Source organism: Rutidosis leptorrhynchoides, chromosome 9, assembly GCF_046630445.1.
Source record: "Rutidosis leptorrhynchoides isolate AG116_Rl617_1_P2 chromosome 9, CSIRO_AGI_Rlap_v1, whole genome shotgun sequence".
NCBI classification, from domain to species: Eukaryota; Viridiplantae; Streptophyta; class Magnoliopsida; order Asterales; family Asteraceae; genus Rutidosis; species Rutidosis leptorrhynchoides.
The window spans coordinates 339,190,506-339,207,566 of record NC_092341.1 but is presented as its reverse complement, the minus strand read 5'-3'; the positions used below and the strand labels follow the sequence as shown (position 1 = coordinate 339,207,566).

The window sequence follows — 17,061 nt, the reverse complement described above, 5'->3', positions numbered from 1 at the left end:
TCTTAAAAATATATATATTTTGTTTCTCTTTTTATATTTTTGTATTTTTAAAAATTAAAACATATTTTTACAAAAGTAAATTAAAAATCTTTTTTTTTTTATATAGCGTTTCGCTTCCGGCGTTTAAGCAGTTCCCCGGCAGCGGCGCCAAAAATACTTGATGTGCGTAGAGGTGTATACGAAATAGTTATATTTTTACTACAAAATACTATTAAATGCGATTCAATTTTACACAAGTTATTTATTTATTTATAGAGTGGATATACCTAAACCTTGCTACAACACTTATAGGAAGTGTACCTAATCGTACAGTAGTGTAGTTTTTAGTAAGTCCGGTTCGTTCCACAGGGAGCTAGCCAAGTTAAATCTCGGTGTCCTATTATTGTCGTTATTTTAATTATTACTAGCGGTTTGCTATAATTCGGTGTCGCTTTTCTCAACATTCAAGACATTTTAGATTATGATTTTTGTTCTAAAAAGTCTATGTTAGTATTTTGTGGTCATTTCAGATTATTTCTTCTGTTTTTATATGCATTTGAAGCTCTCTCTGAGTGTACGTAATTTCAACGAGGATAAAGAGGGTTCCAACATTTTTTCCTAATTACCAAAAGGAGTGTGCTGACTGCTAGGAAGGTAATTGTCTCATACATTGCCTATTATGTGTTCGAGCAACTTTATTCATGTTATTGGGAGTATATCTTTTATTTCGTAATGTTGAGATTATAATGTTCGTATGATCGTACTTTTAGAGTTCTACCCTTTGGCCAATGAGACAAATTATAACATGTGGAGAATGATGTGTCTGATCTTTTATTTTCTAAGGTTTTCGAAGAATTGATGGAGATGAATTCAATTATAGTTCCGGGTATGGTGAAGATCTTTCTTTCTTTGAAATGATTTTATTGTACTCATTTATGTTTGATTAATTTTTTTATTTGTTGTTGACTAATTGTGGTTTGTTTTATCGCGAACTTGGGCGTTTAAATGTGATTTCTTATCTTGAAAGGTGCTTTCAATAGTTTGGATTCCTTCGCTTTCTGTTGGCAGCTGATACTACATTGTATACATGGTTTTATAAGGTACCTGATTTCAGCAACACTTCCTCAATTAAGTTCGAGGTTGTTTGAGGTGCAAAGAATCCTGTGTAGTTTTTTTGATGTTAAAATACTTCTTATTTCTTATTATCCATCTTATTAGTTATGGTACGATAATGTTGATGTAGAAAAGTTATGGTGACGGGTTCAGATGCCTCCTATTGTCAGTTCTTTGCTGATCAGTTGGGTTATCACTAAGGTAAGTTAAGATAGTTACCAAAATTCAGTTTATAAGCAAGGAAACGGTGTTCAGCCTGTGCCAACTGTAGCTATTTGGTAAAATGAGTTAACTTTATCAATTTCTTAATTTTTCACAACCATATAAATTTTGCAGTATTTGGCCTTAGATATAGACATAAAGATACCTTTAAATTAGTGTGAATCCTTACCCAATTAGTAGAGGTGACAATTTTGATTCAGTTATATACTAATGGGTCGGTCTATTATTATGCTTGGTGCCAAAAAGTTCAGCCGGTCATTTTTTAAAGATTTAACTAGAAATGATACATGTTAAATGGGTTAAAAGTGATCTGAAACTTTGATTATGGAGCAAATTCATTGAGTGTGCTGAGAAAATTTATTTGTCCAGGGACATTTCCATTTTTAAGTTGAAGTTATAGTTGCTTGACAAATTGTTTGTCCAGGTTAATATTCTTCATTCAACTCAAATATATACTACAGTAACCAGGACAAAAGATACGATGTTGGATTGCAGCTGCGCTTGCCACTTTTGGATGCCGATGCTACTGCTCCTTCAAGTAATCAATATGTTCAACAATTTTGTACAAATATTAACAGAATAGTAATGTTTTATACATTATCATTAACGAATACTTCTTTTTTGTTGGTTGTGGTTCATAAAAGATAATAATTTGTACTATTTTATGAAGTTTGGATGAGGTTGAAGTCCAAAACAGGTATGAGACAAAATTGTCAAATGCCCTAATCCAGTCTTAGTGATTTCTAAGTCCCGTATAATCTATCCTGTATGATTCAATCGATTAGTTGAAAAAAAGATTTTATATACATATAAACTCCATTGTATATGTTTGTACCCTATCCATGCTACGGTCAGACGTTTACATTATATCAGTTTCCAAAGTAGACGTTTACATTATATCAGTTTCCAAAGTATCCAAATGAGGTATCTTCTATTTTTGAAATTACTTTTTAAAACAAACTGCACATTTTATAATTTTCTAACCAGGGTGTTTTTAGTTTACGCATGTAGTTTGACTGCTATGTACTTTAAAAGGCACCTATTTTCAAACACATTATTCCATTATGAAGGTCTATAACCAATAAGGTCAATTTAATCAATAGTTTATTTAGTAAAATCGGTCATAAAAATATGTCATGTTATTTAGTTCCCAGGTTCACTCAATATAAGTCTATTAACAATGTCAAATAGATTCTTTTGTATCAACAGCTTAATGTTTCATTGATATCTCTGAATATATATATATATATATATATATATATATATATATATATATATATATATATATATATATATATATATATATATATATATATAGGGGCAGGATCAATGGGAAGTAACCAATCGGGGGGAAGCGGGGGGAAGCAAATTTTTTTTTTTTGTTTTTTTTAGAAATTTTTTTTTCCGGCATCAAGATCACACGAAAATATGAACATTTAGAAGAGACACTTCGTGATGAATGTTATTATTTAGGCGGGAAAACGATCGACAAAAATAACATTCAAGATAATATTGTTCGTGAAGAATATGAAGGTTTTTTTTTCATGTTTTGTGAAGTAAAATTTAGCCCGATTTAGAGTTTAGGGTTTAGGGTTTAGGGTTTGGTGTTTTGGGTTTATTCCATAAACCCAAAACACCAAACCCTAAACCCTAAACCCTAAACTCTAAACCGTTCGTGTTAAAAACTCAATCTAAATCCTAAATCTAAACCCTAAATCTAAACCCTAAACCCTAAATTTCTAAACCCTATAAACCCTAATATCTAAACCCTAATATCTAAACCCCAATAGCTAAAACCTCAAAATACGCTCGAAAAACACGATAATTGTTATATATTACTTCTTCGAGCGTTTTCCCGCCAAAATAAAAACATTTATCACAAAGTGTGTCTACTAAATGTTCATATTTTCATCTCATCTATAATGTTCGTGAACAAAGTTTTTTATAAAAACGAAAAAAAAAAAAGTTTTTGCTTCCCGCCGTTTTCCCCCGAATGGTTACTTCCCTCTTGATCCTACCACTATATATATATATATATATATATATATATATATATATATATATATATATATATATATATATATATATATATATATATATATATATATATATATAGGGGCAGGATCAATGAGGAAGTAACCAATCGGGGGGAAACGGGGGGAAGCAAAAAAAAAAAAATTTCGTTTTTTTTTGAATTTTTTTTTTCCGGCATCAAGATCACACGAAAATATGAACATTTAGAAGAGACACTTCGTGATGAATGTTATTATTTAGGCGGGAAAACGATCGACAAAAATAACATTCAAGATAATATTGTTCGTGAAGAATATGAAGGTTTTTTTTTCCATGTTTTATGAAGTAAAATTTAGCCCGATTTAGAGTTTAGGGTTTAGGGTTTAGGGTTTAGGGTTTAGGGTTTGGTGTTTTGGGTTTATTCCATAAACCCAAAACACCAAACCCTACACCCTAAACCCTAAACCCTAAACCCTAAACTCTAAACCGTTCGTGTTAAAAACTCAATCTAAATCCTAAATCTAAACCCTAAATCTAAACCCTAATATCTAAACCCTATAAACCCTAATATATAAACCCTAATATCTAAACCTCAATAGCTAAAACCACAAAATACGCTCGAAAAACACAATAATTGTAATATATTACTTCTTCGAGCGTTTTCCCGCCAAAATAAAAACATTTATCACAAAGTGTCTCTACTAAATGTTCATATTTTCATCTCATCTATAATGTTCGTGAACAAAGTTTTTTCAAAAAACGAAGAAAAAAAATTTTTTTGCTTCCCCCCGCTTCCCCCCGAATGGTTACTTCCCTCTTGATCCTACCACTATATATATATATATATATATATATATATATATATATATATATATATATATATATATATATATATATATATATATATATATATATATATATATATATATATATATATATATATATTTATTAGATATCATGTGAATATTTTTGGTAGCAACTATTAAATTTATCTACTATTAATTTAGCTCTTTCACAAACAGATTTGCTATTCTGAGTAGTTGTTTGTATAGGTAATGTTTATCCTTCGTGTATTGCTCTTTTAACCGACCATGTATGTAATATCTTTGATACTAATAAACTGTAGTATATGTAATATCTTTGATACTACTCAGATTTTGCCGGTAGCTTCTATACCATATGTTACGAATATAACAAATGACGTTGAATTGAGTACCTAATGTATAACACATACAATATGTACACATATTAACGTATTACTATACCACGTTTTTAAGCCACCGTGAAACCCACAAATGTACTTACGGAAATGACCATATAATATCGTTATTTCATATACATTTGCAAAATACTAGATAATGTTTTCGGATGAGTACTCGTGGAACGCACGGGCTCATAAATCTAGTACGAAGTATATACCACATGAACAATTTTTTTATATTACTAAGAAATACTACGTAAACAATAGGGGACAATAAATTTACATGCTTATCATTCTTAGTCTAGACACATCTTACTGCATTGATTGTATAAATAGTGTATAGACAAAGTTCATATTTTAGCGTATATGCTAATTCATATCTTAGCATATCTGTTACTGTAAACTTTGCCTAACATATTTCGTAAATTCCTCCGTAATCTATGAAATCTTTTGCTCTATATATATAGATATTCTATGTAATTAGAATACCATCCGATAGCCGAAAATCATTTCATAACAAAAAATCATTTATTCAATCGTACGAAATGGAACTCTCCACTAGTTCAAGTCCCTCGAATTCCAATATGGAATTTCACTCGAGCTCCGAAAGCAGTGTGACCAGAATGGATCAACCAATTAGCCATCATCTATTTTGGATGAATTGGGGATGGGTTCGTAGTCTACTTAATCATTGGAGACAAGAAGAAGGTGATCCCTTCTATCCACCACATTGCCCTGTTGGTGAAGAACATGAGGCACTTACCGGCGAACCCGTTCGTAACACCATTTTCTCTCTCCTTTCCAGGATATGCCGCAACGAGTATAATATTACTAATATTATTGAGGCTATCCGACCTTTACTCCGTATCTTGCATGGTGAATTATTTAGTAAAAAAAAAATTACTGTCATGAAAATCAAAACTTCATTAGCAAGTGCATCCTACATCATTTTATTCCCTTTATAAAGCTCTTGACCTCTCTTTTTATTCAAGAAACTTTGTACATCTTCTTTCACAATACAAAACAAAACAAAACAAATTCTCATCATCTATACTCACATCAAACCACTACCAGCACCAGCACCAGCATTACCAACAACATCACAAGCCTCAACATCGCAAGCCGCATTACGAGCATCAACATCATACGCACCGCAGGCACTAAGGGATACCAACAATAATGAGTGATGAAGTATTAATTCATTATTTCATTTACGTTGAATAAATATTCCGCGGCGATTATGTAATCTCTAAAGTTTTAGGGATTATTCATTTCTAGTTCCAACCGTAAACCAAATGAGATTAATATAATATTAACTCATTAAATCCATATTACATCTGAAGAAAATATACATACATATATTTTCATAAAGACTGTAATAAAAATTCTTTTGTACAAAATATTACTTGTGAAATTTTATTATAACGGGTAGGTAATACCCGAGAAATACTTAAGTTCACATTAATATGTTACACTGTACATTTTCAATGATGTTTCGACAATTGTTAATTATACTCTCTCCTTTCATAGCAATATACATCATTTCACAAAATTCAAGACAACCATTTTCCATACGAATTCAATTACATATTCTGATTTTGACAGATCAAAATCCAAGTCAAGATTTAAGAAGTGCCATCAATCTTAAATTCCTACATCCTTCAAAATCATACTTTAAATTCAAACTATACTAGAACATCACTTTCATTCACAGAACTCATAAAGATATTCGTATCATTCAAGATTCACGACGAATTCATTATACAGGTATTGACGATGACAACCTGCGTCTAAACCCTTCAAAATTCTTGATAACATCTCAACTAAGGAACAATCGAGAGAATGAACCAATCACACGATACATACGAAGAATATATGCATATAGATATGCATTCGGAGGACACTTGAACCTAAGCAAAGGTTCAACACGTATCCGTGTCAGATCCTTTAGCATTATTATTACCCAAAATAACTTTACAATTCCTTTTCAAAATAGCGAATTTTATCACAGCTCCAAAAAAGACAACTTCGACTTTTCATCCGGAGTAGCCTTATTATAACCTTGATATATACGTTGTCTTTTCGCCATCGTTACTGGGGAACTTTTTATATTCCACCACATTAGTAGTAAGCTTACCAGCAACTTTATTGCTCTTTGACTTAAATCTCTCTGAAAGATCACTATAAAACCTTGTCATGTACCCATCTACATCTTGTAACAATAATTGTCATACCAAACTCCAGGAAGCATCAATAATTATTCTTGAATCTCACATCATTTCTGCATATACATATAACGTTATTTCCTGGAATTGTAATTCTAAAATCCGGAATAGCACTTCAGCCTATGAATCAGTACTATGAAGTTTTAAAAAAGTTGAATGAAGCAGCAGAAACTGTAGACAATCGTAACAGTCAAAAGTTGATGATAAAGAATATTGTGTTAGCAAAGCACATAAAAAGAGAAGGTTTGGAACTGGAAAATGGATTGAGCAAACCCTGAAGGAGGCTGTGGACAAATCACAAGGACGAAATCTACCTTCAAAAAATCCAAATGATTCGGTGTCTGCTAAAATCCTTAGCAAATACCTTGCTCCTTACTCTAAAACCCTTGCGGATAATATTCTTCATCATCCTCTTATCTTAAATATTCTAAGATATCATCGTATCTTCCATTATAAATATCCTTCATATTTCTGAAGATATTTTCTTAACCATTCTTATCTAAAATCATTTATTCCTTCGCGTTATCTGTATCACATCATAAAGAAAAATGTTTTAGTTTCTAAATATCTGAAACCTCTGAGTGTAAAGTATGAATGTTTTTGAAGTAATGTTGGGAACTGAAGCATGAGTTAGTATAATATAATGACACTTGATCAACGTGATTATATTACAGTAAGTCATGCTGAGTTTCTAAATGGAACATAATGATTCACAGACCATAACGTCATCATGTGCCATGTTACATGACTCTTACATTCAATCTAATCTCTAAACATATCAAGAACATATTCTATTGATAGTTTTATCTTTTCCTTTGGATTCTGGTAATTTCACAAGTCAAATTGTGCTATTACAATTTCTCTCTTAGAGCATTAGCTATGTTCATTCCGAATTTCATATCTATGAATTCTAGACCATTATTCGCTTGACTTGAAGTCGGGAAAAGAATACGGAAGCATGAAACTCCAAACAACAACAACAACAACAACAACAACAATACCCAATTCCACTAAAGTGGAGTATGGGGGAGGTTAGATGTAGGCAGTCCTTTCCTCTACCCTAAAGTAAAAGAGAAGTCATTCTTCTACCCAGGATACCTATCGGTCCCCAGGTAGAGGAAGTCGTCCCTCCCTATTCTGTAGAGCATAGAGACTGCTTCCTAGGGACCTCCGACAAGAAAAAACCATGAAATCCGATATGTGAAGTAAAAATATACAAGTAAAGTTGGCAAAATAGAAGCTTTACCATGAATAATGTATACTTCAATACGATATATATATATAGGTAAATAAAGCATATAATAATATTGAGTAATATAACATATAAGTAAAATATGTGAGTGTCAAATATGCAAGTATAACAAGTCATGTAAGTACAATAAGTATACGTAAACATGTTGGTAAGAAGCATGTAGGTATAATATGCATTATAAAATAGATGGTATACTATGTAGGCATAGACAAATAAGTATGCTATGTTAGCATAAAAACATGTGATATGTAAGTACGTATAAATTAATTGCTATATAATGTAATACAAACATGTAACCATATAGTGCAATAAAGCATGTGAATATGCTACAATAAGTATAGATATATTATATATCCATAAAACATGTCCAGCCAATACGTAAAGTCTCACGAAAAAAAAGACATATATGAAGTGCACACAAGCAAGTAGGCAAGAAATATAATATAAATATATAAGATAAATAAACACCATGTAGAACCTAGTCATCTATTCTAATTCTACTCCTCCACAAATTCCTATCAGAAGTCATGTCCTCGGTCAATAAGAGCTCCTTCATGTCAAGCTTCAATCTATCCTCCAACCTACGTTTGGGTCTACCCCTTCTCCTTACGCCCCCAACAACGAGGGTGTCGACTCTCCTAACTGGGGCTAAAAGTGGGCGCCTCATAACATGCCCGAACCATCTAAGTCGTCCTTCCCTCAACTTGTTGGTTATGTTCCCAACTTCCAAGTTCTCCCTAAAAACTCCATTTGGTATCATATCTAGCATGGTCTTGCCACACGTCCACCTAAGCATCCTCATTTCTGCCACCTCCATCCTCCTCTCTTGGGCTTTCGTCATTGGCCAACACTCTGAGCCGTACAACATGGCCGGTCTGATTGCGACCTTGAAAAATTTCCCTTTCAATTTAAGGGGTACCATCTTGTCGCACAACACCCCTTTCGCTGCCCTCCACTTCAACCATCCTACTCATATACGATGCGTCACGTCCTCATCTATCCTTCCCGATTTGTGAAGCATCGAGCCTAAATATCTAAAGGACTCTTGTGGAGGTAAAATCTGATCCCCAATTCTGACATCTACTAAATCCTCTTGTTCTTCTTCGCTCGTCTTGAAATCGCATCTAAGGTACTCCGATTTAAGTCTGCTAATCCGTAGGCCATTTGATTCTAGTACAGTCCTCCATTGCTCTAGCCTTCTGTTAAGCTCCTCCTGGGAATTCGAAACTAAAACAATATCGTCGGTGAATATTAGGCACCATGGGATGTTATCTTGTATCCTCTTAGTTAGTTCGTCTAGGATCAAAGCGAAAAGATATGGGCTAAGGGCCGATCCCTGATGTAAACCTACCTCTACAGGAAAAAACTCTGTGTTTCCTACTGCCGTGCGTACGCGAGTCTTCGCCCCATCGTACATATCTCTAATAGTTCTTATATATCTACTTGGGACACCCCTAGCGTTAAGAGTCTTCTAAATCAGCTCGCGCGGGACACAGTCATAAGCATTTTCCAGGTCTAAGAACGCCATGTGTAGGTTCTTTTGTTTTTCCCTATACTTCTCCATAAGGCTTCTAATGACGTGAATCACCTCAATCGACGAGCGTCCTTGCATGAAACCGAATTGGTTCTCTGAAACCTTTGTCTCGCGTCGGAGCCTCGTCTCAATCACTCTCTCCCAAAGCTTCATAGTATGACTAAGTAACTTTATGCCTCTGTAATTACTACATATTTGTGCATCTCCCTTGTTCTTGTAAATGGGGATGACCTCACTGAGTCTCCATTCCATAGGCATCTTTGCGCTTCTAAACGTCGTGTTGAAAAGGTTTGTCAACCATCTAACCCCATCGCCTCCTAGGCACATCCACGCCTCAATCGGGATTTGGTCTGGTCCTACTGCTTTGTTTCTCCCCATCTTTCGTAGGGCTGATCTAACTTCCTCCTGGTTAATCCTCGTGCAGTAACAGTTGTTTTGATATTCACGAACCTCACAGAGTTCCTCGTTCCACTCTGTTCTTTCCCTACCAAAAAGGGATGCAAAATACTCTTCCCATCTTTTCTTAATAAGGTCTTCTCTCACTATACTTTGACCCGCTTCATCCTTGATATATTTGACGTTAACTAAGTCCCTGCCTCTTCGCTCCCTAGCTTTAGCTATTCTATATATGTCATTAGCTCCCTCTTTAGAGTCTAGTTTCCTAAATAAATCTTCATAAGCTTTGTCTTTTGCAATTGCTACGGCCTTCTTTGCTTTTCTTTTAGCTTCTTTATATCTTTCTTCTACCCTAGTTCTCTCTGCATGTATCCCTTCTCCAAAAGTAATGAGCTCCCTAAACCTCATCTGCTTTAACGCGACTTTCGTTTAGACATCATCACTAAGCCACCACGATTCTCTACTACTCTTATAGGCTCTCGATGCCCTTAATGCCATCCCTAAAGCTTCTTTTGCCACCTCTCTGATAGTGGACGCCATGCGGTTCCATAACTGGTCCACGTTAGCAGGGGCTACGTTATCCCCTTCTACACTCAATCTATCGGCCACAGTCATTCTAAAAGTCTCTGCCTTCGTTCCATGTAGGTTCTTCCAAAGGATTCTATGTTGCACAACCCTAGCCCTCCTACGAACTCTTCCCCGGGTAACTAGGTCCATGATCAACAATCTGTGCTGGGAGGATCACGTATATGCTGGAAGGACCTTACAGTCCCTACATGTCCTAAGTTCCCCTTTACGAAGGAGCAAAAAGTCAATCTGGGTGCAACGGCCCCCGCTATAAAAAGTGGCTAACTGAGCATCCCTCTTCTTGAAAAAAGAGTTAGCTACAACCAACTCGTGGGTAATGGCAAACTTAAAGATTGAGCGCCCTTCTTCATTTCTAGGACCAAACCCAAAACCCCCATGGGCTCCCTCGTAACCTTCTGCCTCCACTCCTATGTGTCCATTCAGATCACCCCCTATAATTAGTCGATGATTCGCTGGGCACCCCCTCACTACCTCATCTAACAATTCCCAAAAACTCTTCTTTTCCGAATCTCTTAAACCCGCATGAGGTGTGTACGCGCTAATGACCGTGAAAGTTTCCTCCTTAATAATTAGACTAACCGACATAATCCTATCGCTAAACCTACCCACATCAACAACGTTATCCTTATGTAGATTTCCCAAAAAGATACCTACCCCGTTCCGTGCTATCCTAGAACCCGAGTACCACAACCTATAGTCCTTAATATCCACTGCCCCTTCACCCTTCCATCTAGTCTCTTGAACACACCCTATATCCACATTACACTTAAGAAAGGTATCAATAAGCTCAATCCTCTTACCCGTCAAGGTTCCTATATTCCAACTACCCACTCTAATCCTACCAAGGGTGGCCACCCTACTACCGCCTCTAACCCCTCTGGACCTACCCACCCCTAAACTAGGAGGACATGACCTCAAGTTACCATAGGTATGCGTAAGATCTATATTAACCTATATACCAAAAGATGACCCAAGTAGAGACTAAAAATAAGAAAATATGACTATGCTAAAAAGTATTTGTTATTACTTATGATATTAAGAACAGAAAATAAAATAAAATATAGATGTATGCTATGGATAATATAAAGATTTCAAAAGGAAAAGCAAGTGTAACAGTGATATCACTACAAATATAAATATATCAGTATAGTCTATATAAATATAAATATATCAATATATGTCTAGACAGAAATACGTTTATACTTTTACACCTAATAAATACAAGTATAAGAAAGCAAGTAAAACAGTGATATTAGTAATAGACAAGAATTAGATAGCAGTTAACACAAAGATAAATTGAGAGAGAGAAACGTAACCAGCCGAAAAATTTAATTTCCGGTAACAGGCGGCGGTGGTGGCGGTGGCGGTGGCGGTCAGCGGGAGTAATGCGGTGAGGCAAAGGGTGGTAATATTCTATGCGAAAAAACCTTCTTGGGCCAGGAATGGGGTCTGTGATTGTTCACTCGCCGGGATTTGACAGGAAAAGCTTGTAAATTGGCCGGAAAAATCGACCTACGGTGGATGTTCTTGGCGGCACGTGGGACCTCTGACGCCGACGAGACTGGTCTGGTTCTGATCGTTAGCTATAATCTAGTTAAATAGGAGTGGTGGTGTCGTCTTAAAATCGACAGATTTGATGAATTAGACTAGCAAAATTTTGGCACTCTTGGTACAAAGTTTACGTTGGGAGAAAAAAGCGGAAGAGAGAGAACAGAGAAATTACAACGCAGAAATTACAAACCGTGTATATCGATGCGTATAGCAATATAAAGACACGGGAAAACTAAGAACACTATAAACCCAAGAGCATAGTAGAAATTAATGTATTTCTCCGGTGGAAGATGAAAAAGAAGAATGACAGATGTGATAGTCAAGAATATATCAAGAATTAAAACTGGATGAAGCATATTGACAAATGTTTTAGAAGTACAAAGAAAGGAAGAAAGTATAAAAGATGGGAGATGTGGAAATAAGGAAACGTAGGAGGTTGATTTATAGTAAAATATCTGACAGAGAAATCGAGACAGATTATTGCATTAAATCGAAGAGGATCATAATTTCCATAATCGCAGAAGAATCAAATTTTATATAGATTACAAAGATTTTCTTTAATCCAGAGATCAACCGTGATGACGTCAAAAGATAAGACGAATCCCTATTTTCTCATTTCACTCTTTTACGATAGCTTCACTCATACGTTTCGAGTAATCGAATTATTTTATCCATATTTCTCAATCATGATAAAACCCTATGAATCAACTTATATTCGTCATAATAACATTCTTATTGTTAGCCATGACGACCTCGATCAAATTTCGGGACGAAATTTCTTTAACGGGTAGGTACTGTGACGACCCGGAAATTTCCGACCAAATTTAAACTTAATTTTTATATAATTCCGACTTGATAAGCAATGAATTTTAATAAATCTTGAACCTCCGAAAAGAGTTTTACACAAGCTTTTGGTCACCCTTTTATTCCGACTATTCACGAATGTCAAAACTTGATTTAATTGTTTAATTGTTTAATTATTGTGTATATATATGGATTTATATATATTTAACTTAAAAATATGATAATTAAATATCTCATTAAGTATATTAACAAAGTATTATATATATATTTTCATACTACTAATTTAAAGAGTTTTCAAACAATATATATGTTATTATTTAAACGACGTAATTAACTTATGTTAAAATGTATTTACATATAATGTATTACGAGTGTAAATACATCCTTACAAGTATTGAATACACTTTATAATATACCAATACATATAAAGGATAGCTATACTCATATTTCCGTTCAATTTCCTCAAGAATTCTACTCGCATTCATACGATATTTTTACCCGTATTATACACAGCTTCTAGAAGTATTTACTATTGTTATATACCAATAGAAATCTGCAATTATTTGTGTAATATTTTATCCATGACCTAATCAATTTAATATGTCATGCATGACTTATTACAATTTAACTTATCTTAGATATTTTTACTAAAAGCCAAAATTATAAGCTTATAACTAAGGACCATTTTAACTCATTTTTACTCCACATTTTCTTAAACTAAAAACCCACACTTGAATGCTCTCATATCATACTTTAATCTCAGCAACTTTCCTCTTCATAATCAAGGTAAAATACTTCTCAAAATCCTTGTTCAATTCCTTGTATAGTTGCTATCTTATTATACTTATAAAACTTGTAAAAACTAGAACTTGTTTTGGTGAACACCAAGCTTGTTTGAAAAACTAATCTAATCTTTCTAACTTAACTCTAATAACACTTATTTATATGTATTATGATGTTATATTAAGTTAATATAAGAACTTATAACTTGTACATATGAAGAACACCTTGAAACTTAACATATATCATTTAATCTCCATTCGGTAAAAAGCGGGCTGTTTTGGGTTGGGAATTAAAAACCTATCTTAGACTTTAAGTTCGAGGCTAAGACTTTGGAAATATGTTAATATATGTAAATAAGACTTCCAGTATTTTTTCATTATTTTAGACAAAGTGGAAGTATTTTATCAAAAATCATATATTGGGTGGATGCCGGGATTTTTCCAAATCTGTCCACCGACAAAAAAGAGGGTAAAGCTCTAAAAATTACTACTTGGGATAAACTTTTCGAATTGGTTTTGTAAAATTTACTTCTTAAGGAATCCATAGCAATTTGATTCACTTTAAACGGAGTTGTAATGAATATTTGGCGAGCAAAACAAAATCTGCTAAAATTAACGTTGTATGGACGAAATTTATATTATAAAAACTATATTAACCATATCCTTGTTAACTTTTCCTATATCCTATATATATGTTTTTACATGTTATCAGTAGTATAACAAAATATTATAATCTTGGTTAATTCTGTGATTGTATATATGTATAATAATATTCTTGGTACGTCCTAACACAATAAGTATACAATATGTTTTGATAAATCCTAAGACAATACGTACACAATACGTCTTAGTTAATTCTAAGATAATAAGTATACAATACGTCTCTGGGTTGATGCAAAGACAATACGTATACAATACATCGTGTGGTAATTCTAAGATTATATATATATATATATATATATATATATATATATATATATACCGATTATTGGACTGTTGAACTTGTCGGACTATTTTGGACTACTAACAATGGACTACTAACATAAAATGTTAAAAATTATTATATAAGTATTCTATGAACTTGCTTTATTTTATTCATATGTCGTATTATTATCTGAATCGTTATTATTGTTATAGGTTCGTGAACCCAAGGACGACGGTCATATTTTTAATAAGTTGAAAACTTATTATTAATATACTTTTACTACTGTGAGTATATAGTCCCATTTTTAAACTCTAAAAATATTTTGGGATGAGAATACATGCATTTTTTGTTTTACGCCATGGACACAAGTACTTAAAATATATTCTACGTTGAGTTGTACCACCTTGCATATCTTCCCTAATAGCTTGGTAACTAATATTTACATGTTGTAAGAACATGTAAGCGCGAATCCTATTGATAGATCTATCAGGTTTGACAACCCCAATCGGGCTAGTCGCTCTAGTATCGTAAACGGTTGCATAGTACTTCGTTTTTACTACACTTGGTACAGTGTAGGGAGATTTCATAATAAAGGGAATATGCCACATTAATGGTTAAGTATGGTTACCGAAGTGCTCAACAAGTTATAGAATATTTTAATACACTTGCGAGTGTACATATATTTATAACTATGAAATCTTGTGGTCTATATTTATATCGATGATAAACCTATATATCTCATCAACCTTTGTGTTGACTATTTACGCATGTTTATTCTCAGGTCCTTAAGAAAGTCTTCCGCTGTTGCATTATCTGAGCAAGCTGTGCATGGAGTCTCATACTTTTATTTAAATAAAGTGTTGCATTCAATAAAATCTTTGTCATGTATTATATTCGACTGTTACGTCACGTGTGTAGTATTTGGAAACCGATGTATTTTGGGGATTATTTCTTAAATAATCGCCCACTTGTTTAAAACATGCATTATGTATAATAATGATGTGCTTTTTATGAAACGAATGTAATATTTTCTAAAACGTATCATATAGAGGTCAAAGACCTCGCTATGGGACCAATGAGAACGTACTGCGTTTATAGTAATATGGACGGGTCGTTTCACATATAGATTAGTTAAAACATATATTTACTTATATTATAAAGTATTTTGCTAAATTAAATTCATAATCGGCGATGAATTATAATCAAAACATGCGCAAACATGTGTAACAAATTAAAAACATAAAGATTGAATACTTACATTTATTATAATCTATATTAAATTGTCAAAAACGTTGTTAGATTAAAATTTAATTTGATATCCAATGGATATCCATTAACTCGCTTAATCCAACGGATATGGATATGGACGGATGAGCTTAAACTAAATGGATATGGATATGGATGATAAAAAATTAAATAGATATGAATGTGGATATGACATCATCCAATTCATATCCGATCCATTGTCATTCCGAGATTTAACCATATAAGGAAGTTACCTTATGCGTAGATGATTAAACTTAAATTGAAAATTTGATTTAATACTTATTAGCTATAGCTGTAGCTACTAGTGATTAATTAAGACATTAAATATTTTTTTTTAGAAAAATAGCTAGAACATTTATAACAAAAAAACGTATATAACGCTGAAAATGTTTCGGAATGTGAGTAACTCGTAACACGATCATGTAGTCACTAAAACATTACATAGTTTTCCCAAGAAAATAAAATGACGCATATGCGTTTGGTAATTCATATGTGTTTGATTCAGGAGGCTCAATCAGTACAACTGGGGCCGTAACAATTTCTACCTTCAAGTAGGCCGAACGAATGAGAATAGGTTAATGGTTGGATCTGGGATAACAAATCGTGACTTGTGAAGGAAGCTATAAAACTTTGTTTACAATTCTAATTATCTTGTTTTCCTATTTAATTTATTTTGTTTCTATTACTTAAACCTGAAGATTGTTTTGATTTAGTTTATTTTAAGATTACATTTATTTAATAAAAAGAGCCGCAGACTTACGAGGTTTCACAATATTAGTGAACCTTATACTATTTCGATTGCCCATTTGCTTTTGTCCTGCATTATTTGATAATTAGAGCTCATGTTGTAATCGAAAGAATGCATCATAGAGGTTACCATCGAGAACCACTTCACAGAAATGTCGATTGAGGCAATGAAGTTGATCCAAGAGATGCTGAAATCGTTCGATTGAATCAAAGAATTGTTGAGTTAGAGTTTTACCTATTCCATGGTTATTAAGAAACTGATTCGAAGCACACCAAGAATCAACGGGAAGACATGAACCCATTCGCTAATGCACCGAGGGGGTTCAATAGGGATCATCATGAAGATTCTTTGTGCAATCTGGGTTTGAAGATCGAAATTCCTGAAGGAAAGACTCAACCAGATAAATTTATCGATCAGGTAAGAAACGTTGATTAGATTTTTAACATGGAATATGTTCTTGGA

General features: G+C 33.5%; 2 protein-coding genes and 1 long non-coding RNA gene across 4 annotated transcripts; 1 reads left to right on the top strand and 2 right to left on the bottom strand.

The window, feature by feature from the left end:
• The first annotated feature begins 480 nt into the window (after positions 1 to 480).
• On the top strand, positions 481 to 2,061 carry LOC139867393 (uncharacterized). 2 transcript variants are annotated; one of them, XR_011765817.1, is made up of 3 exons: positions 481 to 633; positions 823 to 1,128; positions 1,223 to 2,061. It is a non-coding gene; the product is annotated as an uncharacterized lncRNA (long non-coding RNA). The 2 variants fall into 2 exon arrangements; XR_011765818.1 differs by having other exon boundaries at positions 823 to 1,293; positions 1,739 to 2,061.
• A 2,416-nt stretch (positions 2,062 to 4,477) lies between these two features.
• On the bottom strand, positions 4,478 to 10,343 carry LOC139869109 (uncharacterized). The gene is made up of 2 exons (XM_071857433.1): positions 9,846 to 10,343; positions 4,478 to 4,543 (listed from the first exon to the last, which is right to left on the bottom strand). The coding sequence occupies exons 1-2, from the start codon at positions 10,341 to 10,343 to the stop codon at positions 4,478 to 4,480; spliced, it is 564 nt and encodes a 187-aa protein (XP_071713534.1).
• Positions 10,344 to 10,676: 333 nt separating this feature from the next.
• On the bottom strand, positions 10,677 to 16,731 carry LOC139869107 (uncharacterized). The gene is made up of 2 exons (XM_071857432.1): positions 16,642 to 16,731; positions 10,677 to 11,474 (listed from the first exon to the last, which is right to left on the bottom strand). The coding sequence occupies exons 1-2, from the start codon at positions 16,729 to 16,731 to the stop codon at positions 10,677 to 10,679; spliced, it is 888 nt and encodes a 295-aa protein (XP_071713533.1).
• Between the last annotated feature and the right edge of the window lie 330 nt (positions 16,732 to 17,061).

What these genes read in the sequence shown, in the direction of transcription:
- LOC139869107 (XM_071857432.1), bottom strand. Translation starts at nt 16,731, where the DNA reads ATGGTAACCTCTATGATGCATTCTTTCGATTACAACATGAGCTCTAAT. An exon ending in GCAAATGGGCAATCGAAATA is followed by an intron (nt 11,475 to 16,641) that starts GTATAAGGTTCA and finishes TTTGGTATATAG; the next exon opens with GTTAATATAGATCTTACGCA.
- LOC139869109 (XM_071857433.1), bottom strand. Translation starts at nt 10,343, where the DNA reads ATGAGGTTTAGGGAGCTCATTACTTTTGGAGAAGGGATACATGCAGAG. An exon ending in TGTGCCTAGGAGGCGATGGG is followed by an intron (nt 4,544 to 9,845) that starts GTTAGATGGTTG and finishes GTTATACATTAG; the next exon opens with GTACTCAATTCAACGTCATT.